This window comes from Python bivittatus, unplaced genomic scaffold (genome assembly GCF_059951505.1).
Source record: "Python bivittatus isolate LINGU-HERP-01145 unplaced genomic scaffold, Pbiv_v1 ctg000580_np1212, whole genome shotgun sequence".
Lineage (NCBI taxonomy): Eukaryota > Metazoa > Chordata > Lepidosauria > Squamata > Pythonidae > Python > Python bivittatus.
In genome coordinates this window covers 9531635-9547591 of record NW_028277087.1, presented here as the reverse complement: position 1 = coordinate 9547591, position 15957 = coordinate 9531635, and the positions used below count along the sequence as shown (strand labels likewise).

The 15957-nt window shown below is 44.4% G+C and overlaps 1 protein-coding gene across 1 annotated transcript; it reads right to left on the bottom strand.

The window, feature by feature from the left end:
• Window positions 1-3165: 3165 nt before the first annotated feature.
• Window positions 3166-15730, bottom strand: LOC103051993 (uncharacterized). The gene is made up of 4 exons (XM_007437885.3): window positions 15166-15730; window positions 6979-7057; window positions 4293-4374; window positions 3166-3559 (listed from the first exon to the last, which is right to left on the bottom strand). Exons 1-4 carry the CDS (start codon window positions 15565-15567, stop codon window positions 3436-3438), a joined length of 687 nt encoding a protein of 228 aa, XP_007437947.1. The 5' UTR covers window positions 15568-15730; the 3' UTR covers window positions 3166-3435.
• Between the last annotated feature and the right edge of the window lie 227 nt (window positions 15731-15957).

Genomic DNA, 15957 nt, shown 5'->3' with positions numbered 1-15957 from the left:
TGAAGGGACGCTCCCAAACTCCCAGTCTCTCTTTGTCTTTTTTCTGGACAAGTGACCACCCTTTCATACCGTGCAACCTTCCCTCTGAACTCTTTTTAATTAAAGTAATAATTTATCTATTAAAAAGGATGGCCTGTTTCTTTAACCATTTGCATCATCATAGGACTTCTGCTTCAGTTTCTGTGCTCTTCCTTCCTCCCAATGTTGGAAAACTGCCCCGTGGATATTTGTGACGGGGGAGTGCCACAAAAGAAAAAAACCCCATGGATTTGGGGGCTTCTTCTAAGCAAATTCAAAGCAGCCGGAAGAACTTGCCAACATTGATAAAACTTTTAATTCAGATTGTGGCACGGTCTCCATGACCAAAATAAAATGGAAGTTTGCTTCTGCTGCCCTAATGCCAAAACATTTACAAGGAATACAGAAGTCAGGATTGTTTTGTTCCAAAAAAGAAAAGCGTAGTTTAGACCCCTGACATGACTGGCTACAACTAATTGTCAACTCTGGAACAATTAAAAATGGGCAGAAATACTCTGCAGTCACCCTCAGCTTTGGCAAAAGAGGGAATTTTTTATCTATCTATCTATCTATCTATCTATCTATCTATCTATCTATCGATCTATCGATCTATCGATCTATCGATCTATCGATCTATCGATCTATCGATCTATCTATTAGGACAGGAATACCTGGCGCGATATGGTTCATGGGGTCATGAAGAGTCGGACACGACTTAACAACTGAACAACAACAAAAATCTATCTATCTATCTATCTATCTATCTATCTATCTATCTATCTATCTATCTATTTTGTCATCACCCATCTTGTTAGAAAGCTACTCTGTGCGGTGTACAGAACAGATAAATATTAATTAAAAAGACAATATAACAATAGTCCTAAATAAAGAATAAGTATATTCCAAGGATTGATGGCTTGGGGAGCATCATCAGGGCACCAGCCACCCCCAGGGTTGGTTAAAACTCTTCTTGCCCCACGCAAGCTGGCAGAGCCAGGTCTTCAGTCCTTTCCAGAAAGCTGGGAGGGTCGGGGCCCACCGCACCTCTGGGGGGCGAATATTCCAGAGGGTGGGGGCAACGGCAGAGAAGGCTCTCCTCCTGGGCCTTGCCAGCCAACCTTCTCTCGCTGACGGGGTCTGTAACACGCTCCCTCTGCCTGACTGGGTGGGCTAGCTTGACGTAATGGGGGTGAGACAGTCCCCCGGGTAGCCTGGCCCCATGCCATGTAGGGCTTTAAAGGTAATAACTAACACCTTGAATTGAACCCGGAAGCAAACTGGGACCCAATGCAGCTCCCACAGCAAAGCTGTTATATGTGTCATCCTTGGGGCACCCAAGATTGTCTGCGCGGCCGCATTTTGAACCAGCTATAGCTTCCGGATACTCTTCAAGCGTAGCCCCACATAGAACACATTGCAATAGTTTAAACGAAAGATACCAGGGCGTGAGTGACCGACCAGAGGGCCTCCTGCTCCAGGAAAGTGCATAACTGGTGCACCACACAAAGTTGGGCAAAAGCACTCGTGGCCACGACTGCCACCTGCTCAAGCAGGAGTTGTGAGTAGAGAAGGACCCCCAGATGACGCACCGGGTCTGTCGGGGCAGGGCAACCCCATCCAAAACCAAGGATGGTAAATCCTCGGATCAGAGGGGCCTCCAATCCACAGCCACTCCGTCTTACCACGGTTCAGCGAAAGGATGGTCATGGCATCACTCAAATCACCCACGATGGAGATGTAGAACTGATGATACCTCATCCCATGGTGGGGGATGATCTCACCCAGTGGTTTCATGTAAATGTTCAAAAGGAGCAGAAAGAGTACTAAACCTTGCGGCACCCTACAATGGAGAGGCCATGGGCTGGACCTTTTGCTCCCAATCAACACTGATTGGAATCGACCTTGGAGGAAGGAAGAGAACCAGCGCAGAAGTGCGCTGCCCATTCCTGACTACCCAAGTCGACCCAAAAAAATACCATGGTTGATGGTATCGAAAGCTGCTGAGAGGTCAAGAAGAGCAAGGATGGATGCACTACCCCATCCTGCTCCTGCCAGAGATCATCCATGAGTGCGACCAATGCTGTTTCTGTCCCATATCTGGGCCTGAAACCTGACTGAAAAGGGTCCAGATAAACCGTTTCCTCCAGGATCCTCTGGAGCTGCAACACCACCAACTTCTCAACCACCTTCCCGAAAAAGGGGAGGTGGGAGATTGGATGAAAATTGTCCAGTACGGTGGGAACCAGTGATGGTTTCTTGAGGAGGGGATGCAACAGCGCCTCTTTAAAGGCAGCTGGGAACACTCCCTTCTTCAAGGATGAATTTATCATTGCCTGGACCCACTCACATGTCTCTCACCCCCCCCCCCTCGAATAGCCTGAACCAGCCAGGAGGGGCATGGATCTAGTTGACAAGTGGTGGCATTGACCATCCGGAAGACCCTGTCCACTTCCTCGGGTTCAACAGGATCAAACTGTTCTCAGATAACAGGGTAAGTCCATACCCTGGGCACCTCTACACACCATGCCGCACTCTTGGTATCCAACTGGGACTGGATCCGAGTGATTTTATCCTCCAGATGCCCAGAAAACTCCTCTGCGTGGCCCTGTAAATGGGCTACTAGGCCCTCCTTTCCCAAGAGAGGTTGGGTGATCTTAAACAGGGCTGCTGGGTGGCATTCTGTGGATGCAATAAGAGCCGAGAAATGTTGACCTTTTGCCACGCTCACCGCCACGAGGTAGGCCTCAATAGCGGCTCTAGCCTGGGTTAGTGATCGTGTTCAGTGTTAAGTCTGCCCATCTTAAAAGGTCTTAATCTGTTTTCCCACCATAAAGGGGGGAAAATGAACATTCCATTTAAGCTCTTATAAGGAATTAAATCTATATTCCTTCATCTTGGGGAAAATGATACCATTTGCTCCAGGCTGTATCAGCTTTCCATATTTTCAGGCATGGGTGTATATGTGTTTATGTCTGTGTGTTGGGTCCTTCCCGTCATGGCTACAGTCAACAGAGGTTGAAACTGACACCTTCTGCATGAACATAATGTCTCGTTCTTCTGAACATTAACATGAGATGCTACCAAACCACCAGAAAGCAAAGCAAGTTGGCCCAGTTTGACATTCACCAGGCACAGGTTACTACATAATCAAGATTTAAGCTTTATTTGCAAAGGTCTGTGTAACAGTGCAGCATGATACAAGTTCTGGCAGCTCCTGTGCTTGTGCCCAAAATCTGACTTGTCACAGTAGATAAATGTCCAGGTCTGGCATCTTTATCAGGTTCTTGTCCTGCAAAGGGCAGAGCCTCCGAAGTCTCCAAAACCTCATGCAGAGGAACGGGTCTGGTTATGCAGAGAAAGTAGGGTGAGCCTCAACACTTGCCCACCACCCAAACGTGGCCGCCGAGTCCAAATGGACTACAGGAGGAGTCCAGCAGGGATAAGGAGGAGGAGGACTGTGGAGGGGCCAAGGAGAAGGCCTCCGCTGGAACGGCCCACAGCTTGATTCATGAGCTGCTCCTGCAGGCGATTGATGGTGTCCCTGGGGAAACAGACCATTATTGTGTTAGAGCATGTTTCTGAAACCTGTGGCTCTCAGGACCCCTCCCCACTCTTAAAAATTATGGAGGACCCCAAGGGAGCTTTTGTTTGTATGGGTTGTATTTATTAATGTTTACCGTATGAAAAGTTAAAATCGATCTATCTGTAGAATATTTACTTATTGAATCATGTAAAAATAAGAATATAAAACCCATCTGATATTAACACAAATAAAATATTTTTCATGAAAAAAACCCTATATATTTTTTAACAATAAAAAATAAGGAGAAGAGTGACATTGTTTTAAAGGTTTGCAAATATCCTCAATATCTGGCAAATAATTTTGATTTTGTGGTCTTGGGGAACTTTGAATGCATGACTGCCAATTCATGCAGTCTGTAGCAGGTCATAGATTAATGGACAAAGGGAATGGTGGCCAGGCTGTTCAAGAAGTTAGCCATGACAGCTAAGACAGGAACTTCCCCGTCTGGAGACCATCTCCCTCTGAATACCGGAGGCTGAAGACCGAACCAGGAGAGGAACATCACCCTCTCGCCTGCTTGTACGTTTCCTGGCATCACCTGGCTGCCCACTCTACAAACAGAACCTTGGCCAGAATTTCCAGCAGGGAAATTCTTCAAAATTCAAAGGTATTTTGAATTTTAAAAAATTAAAAATTAAAATTTTTTAAAAAAGGTATTTATAAACGTAGGATTGTCATTTTGTGTTCTTACTGTTGTTGCTCCTTCTTCTGCTGGGTGTCCTTCAGATCCTGCTGTAAGTTGGAGAGTTGTTGCTTAAGCTGGTTAATCTGCTCTAAAGAAAGGAATCAAGAGTCACAAATTACCTTCTGCTTCTTAAACTCAGTTCATACTGCAGTAGCTTTCCTCACTCTCTGCAGTTTCTTTCCATTATCTTCAAGCATGGCACGGGGCTTTTTTGTTGTTGTTGAAAGGTTAGGCTTAAACACTTCCCCGCCATACTTTCACACAGCATGCTGAAGTTTGCACGGGGTACCATAATGCCGCTTAAACATCAGATCAATTGACTCGATGGCGAGAGGCCTGAAGAGATGCCATTCAACTTCGGGGACCCAAAGTGATGTCCCAAATTATATTGGGACCTCTCCAAATTATTAATATCAAGGCACAATGGGTAAAAACTAGACTTTGTCTTTACAATTCCATAAGAAAGGTGGGTTTAGCTCCTAGATCATTTCTGATTTGCTGGGCAGATCAAGGGCGACCAAGGTAGGGCCCTGACCTTCATTGGACAATGAGAGTCAGTCTCCCTAAAAAGATTCCATAAGACTGGGGATCAGGGCCAGAGTTTAGACAGGGTGAGGTCCTAAACTGTGGGAAACCCGAGGCTCTATCTGGCAAGCACTAATGGAGAATAAGGCTGTGGAACAAGTGAATTTGGCAAGAATGCCACTAAGAACCACGACACACCCATAAAAGGGTATAGAAGAGCCTCTTTGAAGAAATGGTAGGAATGTATGCAGAACCAAAGCAGATCTTAATCAATTAATGAGGGTCATGGGAGCCATACAAGAGGAGATTTTCATAGAAGAAATTATAATAAAACTGTGACAAATGAAAAAAAAAAAAATTTAGAGGTCCCTTTTGGACTGTGAGGCCCTAAGCTGTAGTTTGCTTAGCTTACGCCTAGAAAAACACTCAGAAAACCTGAACAATTCACGAGGAAGGAACGCAAATTTCTGCCTATGAACACCCAAGCACAAGGTTCAAAACACCTCTCTCCTGTGATCTTCTCTACAGTGAATGTGAGCTGAAACACAAGAACTTAATACTGTACCTTACAAGAGGTACAGTAGTTTAGCTTAGCTGATGGTTTCCACTTTACAGTGGAACCTCGACTTATGAATTTAATCCGTTCCGTGACTCTGGTTGCAACTCGAATTGGTCGCAACACGAGGCAAATTTTCCCATAAGGTTCAATGTAATTACCGTTAATCTCTTCCGGTGTCCGCGGACCATGTGTCAGGGGCGGAAAAACGGCCGCGGACCACATGGCAGGGCGGAAAAATGGCCGCAGACCATGTGTCAGGGGTGGGAAATGGCCGCGGACCACGTGGCACGGGCGGGAAATGGCCGCGGACCACGTGGAACGGGCAGAAAATGGCTGCAGACCATGTGGAACGGGCGGAAAAATGGCCACGGACCACGCAGAACGGGCAGAAAAATGGCTGCGGACCACGTGGCACAGGCGGGAAAATGGCCACAGACCACGTGGAACGGGCGGGGAAATGGCCGCGGACCACGTGGAACGGGCGGAAAAATGGCCGCGGACCACGTGGCACGGGCGGAAAAATGGCCGCGGACCACGTGGCACGGGCGGAAAATGGCCGCGGATCCGGTTCGTATGTCAAGGCGCATTCGCAAGTCGAGGTAAATTTTTGGGGCCGGAGCTGGTCGTATCTCGAAAAATTCATAAGTAGGGGCGTTCGTAACTAGAGGTACCACTGTAATTGGAATTTTATGTGTGTGCAATTGCAGCTTCTCCTTGTTTTCCCTACATTCCCCTTTCTCCAATCAACTCCTTTCTAAGATCTAGGGATTTGGCTTCACCGGTTTTATAAAACAATTTCTCATTAAAACCTTTTCTATGTGCACGTGGTTACATAGTTACCCCTTCTGTTTCAGGACTGGCACAAGTTAAAGTTTCCAAAATTTAAAAAGGCCAAGAATACTCCAGCTAGACAGCCTAGAGATTGGAAAGCTATCCTTATTTTAATTGGGGCATCCTTGGGAGAAAGGGTCTGCTGTGGAAATTTTAAATTATTAATTCCCCACCAAAGTGGGGGAACTTTCCAGCAACTTTTAATGGGGCAAATGAGCAAACTCCCCGAGCTTTTGGTGGTAAATCATTTTCAACAATATGGTACTTAAGACTTTTAAAAAAGTAAACAGTCCCCCCCTTATAGGGGTGTCTGCACTGGAGGCTCAAAAACATCAAGATGGCAGTCATGATCATGCAGTTGAAACCCCATCCTTTACTTCTAATACTTCCCACACTACATTATACAATCTTGCACCATATTAAACTAAAACCAGGGCTTAATGTGGGGCAGGGAAGATACTTGCCACAATATTTCCTCCATTGACTAATACAGTGTTGATCAATGGGGTTTAGGGGAAATTGACTAATAGAAGAAACTATCTTTTTTGCCTTCATAAAGCCCCCAGCAATGGTGCTGATTCAGGAAATAACATGATTTCCAGATGGTCGTTTATGTCTCAAAGTACTGATGAAAATGTCACTACTGGGGACAGTCAAATCTGTGTTCTAAACAGGGGCAAAGCTTTCCCCATCTTAACCTACTATCTATGAGCTCCCTCCCAAACATCAATCTATTATCAACCCCCCTGCCCCGCAATCCCCATTGGTTCATCTCACCTTCAGCTAATTTATATTTCTCTACTTCTCGCTGGACAGCTTCCGTCACTTGGGATGTGACTGTTTTTTCCAAGCTTTTCTAGATGGAGACCAAAAGGAAAGGTATCTGTTAGTTCCAACAATGCTGTGCTGAACCCCCTCTTTAGGACATGACTGTTTGAATTACAGCCTAATAGCGCTGTGATGTATCTATACCTACAAAGATCAGAATCATGCAAGCCATGGTTATTCCCTGTGACCCTCTATGGAAGCAAAAGTTGGGCTTTGAAGAAGCAAGATGGGAAGAGTATCGACACTTTTGAGTGTGGATGTTGGAGAAGAGTCCTGAAAAAACCATGGACAGCCAAGAAAAAAACAAAAACAAATGGATCATTGAACCAATCTACCCAGAGTTCTCACTCAAGGCATGAATGACCAGGCTCAAATTATCCTACTTTGGACACATTATGTGAAGACCTCGTTCTCTGGAGAAGGCACCAATGGTGGGAAAGGTGGAAGGAAAGAGAAAAAGAGGATGAGCAGCAGCAAGGGGGACGGACTCAGTTACAGTGGCAATGAGCGCACTGGTGGAAAAGCTGAAGGACCAGGTTAAGGACAGATTGTCATGGGGAAAATCTGTCTATGTGGTTGCTAAGAGTCGACAACAATTCAATGGCATGTAATTAATCAATCTAATAGTGCAGTTCCATTATGGGGACCTCTTTATTATATCATTTTTAGACCCTTTTCATTGAAAAAAAATAATAAATGGGAAGGTGGCATGCTGAAAAACAAAATAGCAGCTTTTGCTACTAAAGCCCTGCAGCGGCTTTCTTAGAAAATAAAAACAATAAGTGTTTGTGGCACTATAGAAATCTGCCCATTGGGCCAGAAAAAAGACCAGTTCTGGGAAGGTCATGATGCCACAAAGGGCATCATGGAAAACATGTCAGTTATGAGAAGTTCCAACTACTTCAAGCCTTTGTTAAAGATCTTATGTATTAGATTTTCAATCTGTCTAATAGCAAGATAGGTAGATTACAAAGATGATAACAACTATAAACAAGGCTACTTAAAAGGACTTTACTTATGATGCCTGACTGTTTTTATTGTTAGACTGACTTTGATGTTAGCAACTCTTACTTTGCTTTGGACTCAAGCGTGCATATCCATGTGCATGTGTGTCAAGATCTGCAAGATGCGTGTGCAAACTAGCAGAGTTTTGATTCTGATATTGCGCCTGCCAACTTGCAGGTTTTGACACACGCACGCTGGCGGACACTGCTTGTTGCAAATCCAGCTGAGGAAAGCATTTAAAAGTTAAGGAATAACTATGTAAGTAAGGATTGTAAAAAGAACTATTATTCCTACGGTTGGGTTAGAGCAGTGTTGTCCAAACCTGGCCACTTTAAGATGAGTGGACTTCAATTTCCAGAATTCCCCAGCCAGCCATGCTGGCTGGGGAATTCTGGGAGTTGAAGTCCACTCATCTTAAAGTGGCCAGGTTTGGACAACACTGGTTAGAGCAAAGTTGCTTGTCTGGTCCACCATCTTGTTTCTTAGAATGCTCAGTCAGATGCCTCCAAGCAGAATATGAGGACAATTGTGTCAGAATTTGCTTTTCTCCTCAACCTTCTCCATGGCTTCTTCCTTTTCTATTGCGCCTTTTAAAGAGTAAATCTGATTACCTGATATTGCCACTCTCATCACTTACACCATATATACTCACGTATAACCCATCTGCGGATAAGCTGACCCTCAAAAATGTCCCACCCGCAGATAAGCTGACCCACGAAGAAGCCAAACCCAATTTTTGGGGGGTGTATTTTGGCACCTAAATTCTTGGCTTATCTGCAAGTATATATGGTAATTTGGGGAGGGATGAGTGAGTTCAAATACTTTAAACTCATGTAAACTGCATTATAGCAAGGAACACAGTTTGGCCTTAGGGTACCAACAGGAAGGAAGCCCTTTTCAGTTGGTAACGGGTAATGCAATTTTAATCTTCTCCAGATTTTAGTGGCATTTGGGTTCAGTTGCTTTTCCTTATGAGCGGTTTTAATCATGTTTCAGTTCCATTCTTCGCATAAGCTGATGGGCAGATTTTGTGCAATACAATTTTATGGTATTGACCTTACACAGTTTTAAAAAGTTGGTATTAATCATAATGAGAAGAAATGTCACCATACTGTGATCCATGTTACTATGTAGTCATTACACAGATTTCTAGCTACTCGGTTTGTATATATTTGTATTTAGGTGGTGGTACAAATGGATGTAGGACTCACTCAAGAAAGCTTTGTTATGGAAGATTTCCACTCGTGCGGCCTGTGAGAAAATACTGAAATGAAAATCTTTAAGCAGATACTATCTCTGCTTCTAAGGGATAGTTCTCAAAACACGAAGTGGTCGCTTGTGAACTAAATGCAATGATTCAAGTGGAAAAGCACCAGTACCAAGTTAGAGAAGTAGATGGGAATTGTAGTACTTTGGAGCCATTATACAGAATGAGGTGCAGTGCTCAGTTGGATAATTATCTGTGGGGGTGTGAGTGAAACTTTTAGTTCAGAAAGGGAACAATGTAAGTTGTAAACCTGCATCTGTTTCTGCATGTCCTGAGTCTCCAGATATATAACAACGAGCAGCTCTGGAGGTGTTATAAATACCTACTTTGTAGCAAAAAGAAAAAGAATGCTATGTATTTCAGTCCACATAAACTTGATGCCAATCACATGCCCTCAGGTATTTTATTTTTCTCGAGGCAGAGTGGCCTTTGTTCTCAAATGAGAGATGAAGTCATGTAAGGTCTTCCAGGAGGCTGTCAATCTCACCAGATTTTCCCCATTTTTTAAAAAAAACATTTTTATTTAATGCTGGAGTATTGAGGGAGTATTATTTGAGGATGATTAGATAGGCCCTGTCATTTGCAAGTATGGTGTTGTTAACCTCTGTCCTAACCATCATTAATCATTTTCCCATCCAAAATATCGTGGGGTAGTTTGGCACATACTTGGCTGAAATGAAGGAAAAAAATGTTATCTGTGGCATTCTTGCAGCCAAGTAAACTAGATGCTCGGTGATAGTCTAGCATTCTTCTAGCCCTGATGAGCACATTTAAGATCATCAGATTTTTTTAAACCAACTTTTCATGAACTTTCAACTGTTCTCCTGACTTCTCTCCAATTGTATCAACTAATGGGCAGTTCTGGGAGAAGATGGAAGCAAAGTTGAAACCTTATGAAAAAGGGCTGTCAGTTTCCCTCATCTTTATTTTCTCACATCTGAAAGCCAAAGGGATAACAAGGAAACCGATGTTCATGAACCTTCACACATTTCCCTCATCTCTGTTATGTTGAAAGGCTTTAGGCAGACATCCTGTCTCCTTAAGTGTTGAGGCCATAAAGACATGGGAGGAAGTGACCCCAATCTGCATTCTAGGAAACAAAAACATTCAGAAGATCAGAGGGGGGTGTCCCCAAACTCTGACTAGTAACCAATAGGTCATCAGGAAGATAAGTTTTCCCCAATAATGAGGATCCAATTTATGCCAATTTCAGCCAATCATTTGTTAATTTCTGTACCTCTTTGTAAGAAACATGTATAAGATTGTCTTCTTTGGGTGTGACCAGGGTTCTTCTCTGTCTTAAGGGGAGACCCCGGCTGACTCTATTGGCAAGCTTTCAATAAAACTAAAATCTCAGCTGGTATTTTCATGTCTGATCTTCTGCCGGACTGAATCCGAATTGAGGAGAGTCAAAAACTCTCAAATTTAGCTAACAAAGTGAGAGTTGAACATCTACCATCTAGCACTTTCACCATTCTTACTCGATGATGTCCTCAGCATTTATTTCCTATTCCTCTGGCTTCTACAATGTTTGTTTGTTTGCTTGATTGATTGATTTATAAAGCTGCCCATCTGAAGTATTTCACTTAATATTGGCTCACAACCTTAAAAACAATTACTGTAAAACTGTGCAATCACAAAGATTACAAGAAAACAGGAAATAAAACACACAGCAGACGGAGAATCATAAAAAGACTTCAACCTAGCCAAGGAACAGGCTCCGTCCCACGCCTGGGGCCCCAGGTTTGGGCACAGAACCAGGTCTTCAAAGCCTTACAAAGAACCAGCAAAGTGGGGGCCAAGCTAATCTCAGGTTCTTGTTCCCTTTCTTCTCAGGAAGAGAAGAAAGAGCTTGTCTGGAGTTTTAATTTTTTTCACTACCACTGGGAACACAGCAAATGCCAAATTAGTTTTTATTTAATCATAGTTTATTAAATAAACTAGAATCAGTCTAGTTTGCAGAGTGCACTAGGACAACAATTGTGATTTTAGAGGCATATTGGTTGGGTTTATATCAAGAGCCAGCAACAAGATGAATGAAGATGCTGTACAGGCCAGGTTGCAGCTTTAGGTACAGGTAGTCCTCGCTTAACAATGGTAATTGGGACTGGAATTTCTGTCACTAAGTGATGCTGTGATGGACTGGAATGGTGGGAGGGGAATCAAGAATGTGTGCTCATCTCCAGAGGAGCGCGGTAGAGATAAGCACATGAGACTGGCACCTCCCTAAGAAATTCCAACGGTGGGAACTGACTGAGCTGGGGAATGGAATCAATCCAGCAAGGTTTATTAGCTACAACCTCTTAACAAGAATCTCCCCAGAATGATTCCAGTTCCCCAGCTCAGTCAGTTCCCACCGTTGGAATTTCTTAGGGAGGTGCCAGTCTCCTCCGCTTATCTCTTCCTCACTCCTCTGGAGATGAGAGCACATTCTTGATTCCCCTCCCGCCATTCCAGTCCATCACAGATGCGGTCATAAAACTTGACATCACATGACCATGCCACTTAGCAATGGCAGGTCTGGCAATTCCCGGTTACTGTCATTAAGTGAGGACCTCACGTGACTGCGACTTCTGACTTCCTGCTGGCTCCCCCATTGACTTTGCTTGTGGGAAGCCAGCAGGGAAGGTGGCAATCACATGATTGCGGGATGCTGCAACAGCCAAAAATCCAGGCCAGTTGCTGAGCACCCGGATTGCGATCGTGTGACCGCAGGGGCACTGCGATAGCCAGAACTTCAGGGACTGGTCATAAGTACCACTCATTCAATGCTGTTGCAAGTTTGCATGGTCACTGAACCAGTGGTTGTTAACTGAGGACCACCTGTACTGTTCCAAGCTCATTTGGGGTTGCTTCTCATCTGCAAGGCTACACAACACCCACACTCTTGTATAATATAACTCCTATTTGTGGTTGTTCTGGAACTGTTTGTGATTGTTCGCTTAGTATATTTTCCTTCAGAAGTGCCCAGACACTGGACTCCTTTCACCACTACTATAGCTAGCCAAAAAGGCCTTACAAAAACTTGGGCTTGAGTCAGGATGTACAAAACCAAGTCAATACTGGGCCAGATAGCGTCAGTAGTAGTCTCTGTCCTAAATCCAATCCACCTACATTCATCCTTAGCTTTCCCACAGATAAATATGTCAGTATGATAGAGTTAACTTCCTGCTCCTTTTGATCATAATGCCCATCGCCTTCCCACAGGTCAGGAGCAACTCAAGCATAGCTGAAAGCTTGAATGCTGGTCTGTCCTTGAGTTGAGGTTTCCTGACAATGCTAATGGTGCAACAGTGATTCTCCTGGGGCTAGAGAACTACTGGGCCTCATACTAGAAGCCTCAAGTCCTCCCCTCTTAAGGGGGGCTTATATAACTTATACGTGCTATAATTGCTACTAACCAGGAGGAAGTTTTATGCCACCAATGGAAACCAGTCACATAGTGCCTCCTTCTGGTCAGTAGCAATTATAGCACAATGGTAACGCTCTACAGCAGGGTTCCTCAACCTTGGCCACTTGAAGATGCGTGGACTTCAACTCCCAGAATTCCCCAGCCAGCCATGGAGAGCTGAAGTCCACGCATCTTCAAGTGGCCAAGGTTGAGGAACCCTGCTCTACAGTGCTTTGGTTCTTAGAATTCTGCTGAATGAGAAAATGGCCTGATATGTTTCTCAGGAAGTTATGACAGGTTCCATGCCTAGCAGAGCTGGGTTTCCAGCATCTATCAGGAGAGCTGAATATTCACTTTCTTGAAATATCTGTTCAGGAAAACAATGTGTGTGTGTGTGCATGTGACAGAGAGGGAACTTTTTCAGATTCCAAGAGGCCCAGAGGTTGTTTACTTGACTTTCTCTCCCACATATGCATGTCCTTCTTCCTGCCATGACTTACTTGGTATAATTAATTTCTCCAATGTTTTAATCCTACTGAAGTCCATGCCCAGGAACATTTTGAGAAACTCAAATTGCCGAGCCAGTCTTGGAATTACGTGGCATACATAAATTTGAAAAATAAATAAAATATTTATTTATTTATTTATTTATTTAAACTCAAATCACTGGGCTATGTTCTTGGAATTCCGCTTGAACTAATATTTATGTATTTATTATTTATTTACTTGCTTTAATTTATTTCCTAACTTTTCTAGCCCATCCTGATCCTAGAGAATTCTGGATGGGGAACAATGAAACCAAGAGTGAGAGAGAGAAAAAAAAAGTCAAACATTTTTTTTAAAAACCCAGTTAAAACAAATCCTAACGAATACAGTTGCCTTGAATGAAATGTTATGGATCCATTTTATCATTTAAAGTTGTCCAATAGACAATTTCTTTCTGTGGCGGGATTCCTCAATCGCTTTCCAAATGAATTGGACAATATTCCGTATCATCCTTTGCCACTTCCATGACCTCATGTCACAAAAATGAACTATCATTTAATACAGTGTTTCTCAACCTTGGCAACTTTAAGATGTGTGGACTTCAACTCCCAGAATTCCCCAGCCAGCATGTCTGGCTGGGGAATTCTGGGAGTTGAAGTCCACACACCTTAAAGTCGCCAAGGTTGGGAAACACTGATCTAATATATTGAAAGAATCTCAGATGGGGGGGGGGGGAGGAATCTGCTTTACACTCAAGAGTTTCATTTGCCTAATGGAGTCTACAGCTTAAGTCTACAACCAACAACTTGCAATTGATAGCTGGAGGTAAGCCATGTTTATTGTCAATCATTAAGTTCAGTAGTTAAGATACATTTTGACATATTGCTTTTGTTAAAGGAGACTCTTTCTGCTTTTCATTTTATTCTTATAATTTGTTCTATTGCTTTCGTAAATTAATGTAACTATTAAAAGTGCTGATATTGGAAAGAGAGAGAGAGACTGATGGTAAATACTGGAAACTCATTAGCAAAACATTTTAATAAGTAAAATCTGAGATATATTATTTCACTCTATTTGTTGTCTTTTTAAAATGGTTGCTAACGGACTAGCTGCCTGAAATGATTCTGTTTGAAAGGTTGGCCAGCCATTTTTAATATCAAGTAATAATAAAAAATAATGATAATTGTATTCAATTAATAAGGCCATCACATCAAAAGACTCAAGCTGGCCTACAGAGTTAAAACATAAAAAATACAAATATGAAACCTGGGGGGGGGGAATATAAATCAGTTCCAGCCATCCATCACCCACCAATTTTTCCTGTTTCCACTTCTGCAATTTCCATGCCTGGATCCTTGGCCTAGCTGTGCCTGCTTATCAAACTCACAACATTCAATTAAAGGTTGTAGCCTAGTGGTTAGACAGAATTAGATAGTCTGGTACCCTCCAGATACATTCAACTACAAGCCCCAGCCAGCAGGCCATGTCTAGGCATTACTGTTGAAAACTATCAGAGAGAGCATCTGAAATTCGGGAAACCTGCATAGACTTTCAAATCTTCCTGGCTTTCTTTGGGCCAGGCACACATTGTCAGCCTGACCTACTTCATGGCAGGGGAGGGGGGGGCGGTCAAGCACAGGGAGATGTTTTTGTGTGTGTGTTGTTGGCCTGACTGCCATCTTGTCCTTGTCCTTTATTTTTCGTTCTTATTTTTCTGGTTCTTAATGTATTTTGTGTTTTAATTATTCATATTGTATTTTATTGTTTGTTATATTTGACTCACCCAGAATTGTCTGGATTGTCTTGTGGGGGTGGGTGGGTCCTAAACTAGTCAAGTCAAACTAAACTAAACTAGACTAGACTAAACTTAAACTAGGGCTCAATACTGATGGGGTAAAAATGCAACATCCCCCATAGGATCGTGCTCCCCTGGGTTAGAACTTGCCCCTCCAGAGAATAAGGATGAGAATAAATTAGACGGCTTTACCAGCTGTTCCTGGCAGGAGCCCCAGTCCGCGCTGGTCTTCGCGAGGCTCTGGTTGGTGGCCGCCAGCTGGGCTCGCAGCCCGTCCCTCTCGGCCCTCGCCTTCTCCAGGTCGCCCTCCGTCTCCTCCACGCGCTTCCCCAGAGACGCGTTGCTGGCCCGCATCTGGGCGGCTTGCTCCTGCAACTCCCCGCGGCATTCGCTCAGCTGCCCGACCGGGTCCGAAGAGAAGAGCTCCACGTATAAGCCCAGGAAAACGAGGAAGAAGACCAAAAGGAAGGCGAAGATAACGGCGCACAGGAGGGTCACTTTCTTGCCTTTGTGGCAACATTTGCCCTTTCTGTCCGCCTGCCATTTCCCCGTTGGGGACGAGGGGCCGCAGACGTCGGGGACCTGTTTCCCCATCGCGGAGAAGCGCGGAGGACGTCCGGCTCGCCGCTGGGCAAAGCGCTTCTCCGCCCGCCTCGCGCGCGCGCTCCTGCTCGGGGCCGGAGTTAAAACGCGCCGGGAGAGGGAGCGGAGCCGAGGCAGAAACGAAAGTGATCGAGCCTCCTTCCAAGGCTGAGAAAGGGATTCGGTGCCGCCGGAAGAAAAAGGGGGAGGGGCGTGGGCCAGAGGGCCGTTGCTCCCCATTAGAGACAGGCCACCGGGGGCTGCCTAGATTTTGGCCCCGCAACGCCCACCGTTGCCAACCTTGCCACGTGAGGTGGCCGGGGAATACCGGAGTTGTAGTTCAAAACGTTCAGGGGGCACCGCGCGAGCACCTCAGGGCTAAATCCGATTTCCCTGGGCCAA